Source organism: Elephantulus edwardii, unplaced genomic scaffold, assembly GCF_000299155.1.
Source record: "Elephantulus edwardii isolate Elephantulus edwardi_28Jun2011 unplaced genomic scaffold, EleEdw1.0 scaffold00286, whole genome shotgun sequence".
NCBI lineage: Eukaryota > Metazoa > Chordata > Mammalia > Macroscelidea > Macroscelididae > Elephantulus > Elephantulus edwardii.
Window position 1 is genome coordinate 2,948,201 of NW_006400036.1, and position 7,452 is coordinate 2,955,652.

Here is a 7,452-nt window from a genome sequence, read left to right on the forward strand (position 1 = left end):
ATAAAATATAATTATAGGAAAAAAAAAAAAAGAAAAAAATCTATTGCAACTATCACTCTCCTCTTTTCCAACCCTAACTTGCATAAAAAAAATCATCTCCCCGCCTTCTCTGATCTCAACCCAGTAAGTAATTTCCCATACTATCCTTCCCCAGAGCTCCAGATCAAAACACACAAACAAATTCGCCAAGTTCTTCTGCCCCTCCTCTCCCTCAAGTAGCAGCCACTACAGAGAGGGGCAGCAATAAAAGAACAAACAAGTTTATAAAAAAAAAAAAGCCTAAGAAAATATAAGCCTACACATGTATATAGATTTCTACTTTCATAAAATAAATTTAAGAATTTAAAAAAAAAAAAAAAATAAGTCATTCTGTAACAGTGTTACAGTAATCTTATGTTCAGATGTTAAACCAGCTGGGTTCCTATGATAAATCCCAAGTGATTGTGTTACTAGAATCTTTTTTAAGTGTTGTTCCATACAATTTGCTGCTGTTTTGCTGTGAGTTGTTTGATCCTTATTCATTAAGGGATTTTATTTCCTTTTTTGCATTTTATTTCCTTGCGCTGTTACTATATAGACCAAATGAATGTGTATTCTTTTCATAATGGGGGGGGGCACATATATGTAAAAACTAGGAATGAAATCTACTTGGCAGTCATCTTTCTATTTCATTGTAGGCTCAAATGAAAGATTATCAGCGTGAATTGGAAGAAGCTCGGGCCTCCCGGGATGAGATTTTTGCTCAGTCCAAAGAGAGTGAAAAGAAACTGAAGAGTCTGGAGGCAGAAATACTTCAGTTGCAGGAGGTCAGTTTGTTCATCCATCCATTTAGTCAACAAATAGTCATCTTTGAAGGTTCTCCAAAATCAGAGAAACACATTCTAATATCTTCATGTCATCATTGTGTACCATTAAGTTGGAGCTGACCCTCCAGTGGGTTCTCAGAGCAGTCAATTGCACAGGAAGAAATTACCTGTCTTTCTCCCACAGAACAGCTGGTGCATTCAAACCGTGTACCTTTGTATTGGTACCACAATTTCTTAGCACTAAGCCAGCAGATCTCCCTTCATATCTTTAGAGCTTCATTTATGTGTCCAGTTTTATTAGGAACTGGATCATTTTGTTGCTTTAGTTTGGCAAATAAGTAGTGGCTACACGTTGGCACTTCTCGTATCTATTCCCCTGTCTGTTTAAAAAGCAAAAGAACATCTGGGAACTCTTCAATCCATTTGCACACCTGTTCCCATATGTAACAAAGAATGGTTATGTAATTTGGTGTGGTAAGCATCCAGGTCATTTAACTCTGTTGTAAGATGGCTGGTCGACCTTGAGACTTGGAACAAGCCACAAGTCCAGGTGGCCCCAATTCTGCATCTATAAAGTAACCTTTAAATGTTGAGACAGTGAATGCCATCTTTAGCCTGGTGGGGTGAGAAAGCAGGCCTGACCCTTTCCTCTGTGGCAGACTGTCTCTCCAAAATGTGAGTGCAGAAGCAGCAGCCAGGGCCCACCTCCAGAGGCCAGGCTGGCAGGTACCCTGTGGCCTTGGGAGGAGGCCCGACTTAGTCAGGGCTTCCCCTTGGGACGTGACCCCTGTAGCATGGCACGGACTACATAGGGCTGGGTGTTCTGCTGACTTCGGAGTCTGTCAAACACACCCTCCTGGGTGTGACAGACACAGGAGAACTGTGATGAGGTACAGCTCCTGTTCCTTGAGTCTGAGTTTCTGTGACGCTGTGTCTAGCCTGCACTTAAGGACTTTCCATGAAGGTGCGCTGTCACTGCCCCTTTGGTTGGAAATGTCTGCACAGCCTCACGTGGATGTGCCTTCTTGCTTGGACATTTGTGCAGCTCTAAACTGGCCCACTCACACACCTGTAGTCTTTCCATCTTACTTGCCAGCTTCCTCCCCGGACTCTAAGCTGCAGTCGGGGTAATACCAATTTCACTTTTAGAGGCAGGTTTTATAATTTATTCTGCTGAGATTAGTAGCAGGCCAGTTAAAGGAAGTGTCAAGTCAACGTCCCCCCAAATGCGTGACCTGCTGTGTAAGCCCATGATTTCTGACATCACCAGCTCCTCCTTTGTTCAGTTCCCTAACTCTACTCTGTCCTGTGTGTTCGGGGGTTCACTGGGAGTTCTCCCAGAGTTGTAGACTCGTCAGGGGAATGACTCAGTGACTGTTGGTATGCAGAAACTGGTGAGTGATGGACCACAATCCTAGAGTGTTGGTTGTGGCGCACCTGTATGCTCTGTCCCAGGAAAGTGAGCCTCCCAAAAGAGAGCGCTAGCACTGAGGTCCCCTGAGCTGATATAAGCCTCTGATCTCGTGGCATTGAGATAAGAATTTGCACAGCAGTCCCAAAGGCACTCGATTCGTATCCACCAGCTGCTCTGCAGGAGAAAGCTGGGCAGTCTCCTCCCTTGTACAGCCTCTGAAAACCCACTAGAGGACCAGCTATGAGTCAGTTCCACTTGACTGGTGCAGAACAACAACAATAACAGAATGGGGCTTATTAACCATCCTAATTCTCTCTCCTTAATACAATATATATTTCAGCACAAAAGTAAACAGTTAAAAATTGGCTAGAGAAGATATCTTGAATGATAACCCTTAGATACCCAGAGAGGCTAACTCACAGTCTAACCTGTAGGAACTCGCCTCCTCGGAGCGAGCCCGCCGACACGCCGAGCAGGAACGGGATGAGCTGGCCGATGAAATCGCCAACAGCGCTTCTGGCAAGTGAGTGTATGGGGGTCCTCGCTGGCTGCCCCTGTCGATCCCCCGCCCCGCTGGCATCAAGGTTGTGGGGATTCTGGGCATCTGGGGAGGCAGTGATTCCATTGGTGACAGAGAGGCTGGCACGAGACACTGAGCTTGGGGACCACAGACTGCAGGCCACACCTCCCGGCGCTGGCCTGTCACAGTGGAATCTTCCGGCTAAGAACTTGATGTCTTCATTTATTGGTTATATCCTGAGGAATCACAGCATAGGGACAGACGCCCAGCGCATGTTTTCTAACATGCCATGAGGAAGCACAGGGTCCCGGGGAATGTCGTGGGCTTGCATTTACGAGTACTGCTCTGGCTGTTGGATGTGGAGAACTGACAGGGGTGCAGCAGGAAGCTGGTGGGAAGGTTACCACAGCGGTCAGGGGAGGGGAGGATGGATGTGGAGGAGCAGGTAAGACAGATCTCAGGTTTCTGGTCGGGATCTTGTGTTCTGCGGGTGGGTGAAGAACTGGCATCCTCTCTTCACCCCCTCCCCAGGTCTGCGCTGCTGGACGAAAAGCGGCGGCTGGAGGCCAGGATCGCACAGCTGGAGGAGGAACTGGAGGAGGAGCAGAGCAACATGGAGCTGCTCAACGACCGCTTCCGCAAGACCACCCTGCAGGTGACCACACAGCCAGCCCTGGGAGGGGGGGACAGGTGGGCGCTGCAGTCCCCACACGTGACCAAGCCTGGCCACTCCCCAGGTGGACACACTCAATGCAGAGCTGGCAGCCGAGCGCAGTGCCGCTCAGAAGAGTGATAACGCCCGCCAGCAGCTGGAGCGACAGAACAAGGAGCTCAAGGCCAAGCTGCAGGAGCTGGAAGGCGCCGTCAAGTCCAAGTTCAAGGCCACCATATCAGCCCTGGAAGCCAAGATCGGACAGCTGGAGGAGCAGCTGGAGCAGGAAGCCAAGTAAGAGATTTTGCTGCTATAAGTCAAAATTGACAGCCCACCTGCTAGAGACCAGGGACTGGCTCGTGTGGCCCTTTCCCTGGCAGGTAGCCCCCTGATGAGGAACAGATGACAAGAACACCTGGGGTCACAACAGTCGAGGGGAAGGAGGAGCTGTAGAAATGAGGACAGGTGGCTGTGGCGGATGGACAAGGACACTGGACTCACCTGTCAGTACATCCAGGCCCAGCCAAGGCCAGCGCCCCCACCACCACGGACCCCGATATCCCCGGCCCCATAGTTTACAGCTCTGCCCACAGGCAGCTGTCCAAGTTGGTGATTCTGTGTGAACAGGTTCCAGCTCATAGGCAGAGTAGAAATGTGATATGACTCAGGTGACAGCTTTTCCTGTCCCCTTGGAAAGTACGGCTTAACAGCTTCCACAAGCTGCTGTTGTATTAAATCATCATGGCATCTGTGGGCCTGTTGGAATCATGAGCACTGGTGGCCCACGGGTGGCTGTTCTCCGGTGGTTCCAATCCGCTAGCAGCTCCACAGAAGAAAAATGATCAGACTTCTCCTGTGCGATTTACAGCCTCTGAAAACCCCCAGGAGGGTCAGTTATAATTAGCATAACTGGGAGCTAATGACTTCGCTAGCCATTTCTGTGTATTTGGTAAAAAGAGAACTTTTACATTTGTCTTGGAGTTTTCCAAATACGTCACCTCTCCTTCACCTGGGAAGGGCAGTCTTGCCTGGGCTGCTTGTGGAGAGTGGGCAGCCGTGGCTGCTGTTCCTGGTTTGCTGCAGTCTGCAGATTGATCACTTAATCAGTTGGGGTTTGGGTTTGTTTTGAATGTTTGGGGTAAAAGACTAGTGAGTAGACTAACCAAGGAGGACTTTGCTTGGAAAGGCCTGTGTTCAGTGAAGCTGGGGGTGGCACAGCCAGCCACAGCATTTGCTGTTCAGGAGATGATGGCATGACGTGATCACTACTCCACGTGAAGGATGAGAACGTCCTCCCCATCTGTCAGACAGCACTGGGGAGATGCAGGAAAGGCAGTTCTTGTCCTCAGGGAAAAGCCCTATTGTGATTCTCCTAGTATTCTGACCAGAAAGGCCTTGTGAGGTCCTTCAATGTGTAGTCCACAGAAGAAAAGGGACTTTAAAGATATTCTCCCACGCAAGTTTAATGTGTTGATCATTTCCAAAGGGAACGAGCAGCTGCCAACAAACTTGTCCGTCGCACTGAGAAGAAGCTAAAGGAAATCTTCATGCAGGTTGAGGATGAACGCCGGCATGCGGATCAGTACAAAGAGCAGGTCAGTCTCCCACCTGAGTGGGGACAACAAGCCAGGTGTCTCCCTTTGACAACAGTATAATTAACAATGAAAATGCTGCTGCACGGATCTGAGTGTTTGCACAGTGTGTATGGTCAGTGTTCCTGTGGGGACTCCATGGTGCAGAGGTGCGTGGACGCCGGCCCCGCCCTCCACAGCTACAGATGGTGGTACCCCTGAGGGGAAGGGCAGGGAGCCGGCCGGCTGGGTGGGGAGGCTTTGGAGTGAGGCTGGTCTGACCTTCAAAGTCAGTTTCCTTACTCAATGCAGTCTGCCGAGCAACTGCTTCTTACCATTGTGGCTCATGTGCCTGGACCAGGTCCTGGTACAGTTTCTAATCATGAAATACCAGGTGGATGGAGGGGTGCATGAGGTGTTTGGAGAAAATGCAGAGGAAACAGATGTGCCATGAGGTAGCTGGATGTCATGGCCGTTTGTGTCTAGACACCTTTTCTGAAGTCAGGCAGGACCGACAGTAGAACTGTGGATCAGGTCTATAGGGTGAGGAGCCACTTTCCCATGGCTCACGTCCTGTCACTGTGAGGAGGCTAACTCTGTGGACACCACACCGAAGGCTGACAGCAGAGGCCCTCACTGCCTCCGCAGACATCCCTCCTCTTCTACTGCGGGCATACAGCCCAGCCTCCCTCCCCTCCGCACCCACAAGCCTGGCAGCACCGCCGCCCTGCACGGGCCCTGGCTGGTCCCTGAGGTTTCGGAGTTAATCACCCCACCAGGGGCTCTGGTTCTCATCAGGTCTCCCAAAGAGCTCCGGGATTTGAATCAAAGTACGGTGTATAATGTAGTAGGTATAAAAGTGCCCTCTCCTAGGGTCAGGCCAGCGCCCTCTTGGGTCTTCTGCATCTTACAGGATTATCAGTTCCCTTCCACATACATCACACTGTGAAGACGTGAAACATGTCATTTTTCTGCAGGACACCCAACGGGTAACAATGGAGCCTTGATTTGCTTTCTCAAGCACAGAGGACTAGTTGCTCTGCTTACTGGCTTTGCTGAGATTGGCGGGCAGATCGGGCCTGGGACCAGCTAGGACTGGGCACACGTGGAGTTCCATGCTGCTCAACTGAGGTTCACTGGGCGGCTTTGTCTTGGTTTGTGTCACTTCTCTAAGATGGAGAAAGCCAACGCCAGGATGAAGCAGCTCAAACGCCAACTGGAGGAAGCAGAGGAGGAGGCTACACGTGCCAACGCGTCACGGCGTAAACTCCAGCGGGAACTGGACGATGCCACGGAAGCCAACGAGGGCCTGAGCCGCGAGGTCAGCACACTCAAGAACCGGCTGAGGTGAGCGATGACGAGGACGTGGCGGCCAGTCCTGGAGTCCACGCCCGGGGAATATGGCCTCGAACCATTTCCTGTTCATCTCCCAGGATATATCTGGCATTTATATTCATTCTGGAGGAGAGGAACAGGCCTCCCCCTTCACCCCCAACTGCCCTGGCCATTCCCACGTGGCTCCTGATATAGGAGGCCTAGTGTTGGGGCTGGCCATCAGTGAGGAGAGGCTCGGCCTCCATCGGAGAGAACAGGCAGCCGCCCCTCGGCACCCATGGCCACACGGGAGTGAGAATAACAGCAGGTCAGCATGTCAGCCAGCTAGCCCCCAGGCCAGGCACAGCCCCTGCTCCAGCTGCATACAGCAGAGAGTTTAAAAATCAAGTGTGACAGGGACGCTGCTTGGCCTACAAAGCCTTGAGTATTCCAGTCTGGCCTTTTACAGAAAAGTTTGCTGACTATGGGCTAATGGTGTTGTTAGGTGCTGTCGAGTGGACTGTGTCTCACAGTGTACCGCTCTGGCCCAGACGGTCTTGCATTGAGTCAAGCCATCCTCTTGTTCTCTGCCCAGGCGTAGTCTTGGGGGTTAGGCCACTCCTCCTCAGTCATGCTCCTGATCCACTGCCAAGCAGGGCCCAGGACGTGACCCCAAGGCCTTGGAGCCGAAAGGTGGTGGCATGACGAGGCCAGGCTTGCACTGTCCCACTCACTCACATGTCTCGTGTTTGTCCTCTCCAGGCGGGGCGGCCCCATCAGCTTTTCCTCCAGCCGGCCTGGCCGGCGCCAGCTGCACATCGAGGGGGCGTCCTTAGAGCTGTCTGACGATGACACAGAAAGTAAGACCAGTGACGTCAACGAGACACAGCCACCTCCGTCAGAATAGAGCCACAACAGCTGTTGAAGGTGAGAGGGGACACAGGAACTCGAGGCCACCGACCTCTGAGGAGGGCACGTCCCAGGCTTCTCACTGCGAGATCAACAATGTCTTCTGGCCTGCCAGCCTTCATAACGCATCCTGCTTCCACTCTAGGTACACTGCTCCCCTTTTTATATATATATATGCGCATACACAACACATGTATTAAACAGATTATCTCTTCATTGCATCTATTTTCCATATATTCACCAAGAGACCATTTTCTAATACATGT

The 7,452-nt window shown here is 51.0% G+C and overlaps 1 protein-coding gene across 1 annotated transcript in view; it reads left to right on the forward strand.

The window, feature by feature from the left end:
• The window catches only part of MYH10 (myosin, heavy chain 10, non-muscle), a 163,271-nt gene extending 156,087 nt beyond the window's left edge, over nucleotides 1–7,184 (forward strand). The window contains exons 37-43 of the mRNA XM_006900506.1: nucleotides 678–806; nucleotides 2,655–2,743; nucleotides 3,272–3,395; nucleotides 3,478–3,686; nucleotides 4,879–4,987; nucleotides 6,138–6,310; nucleotides 7,040–7,184. Of these exons, the coding sequence (XP_006900568.1) occupies nucleotides 678–806; nucleotides 2,655–2,743; nucleotides 3,272–3,395; nucleotides 3,478–3,686; nucleotides 4,879–4,987; nucleotides 6,138–6,310; nucleotides 7,040–7,184 (978 nt within the window). The remainder of the gene's footprint in view (nucleotides 1–677; nucleotides 807–2,654; nucleotides 2,744–3,271; nucleotides 3,396–3,477; nucleotides 3,687–4,878; nucleotides 4,988–6,137; nucleotides 6,311–7,039) is intronic.
• Nucleotides 7,185–7,452: the final 268 nt, after the last annotated feature.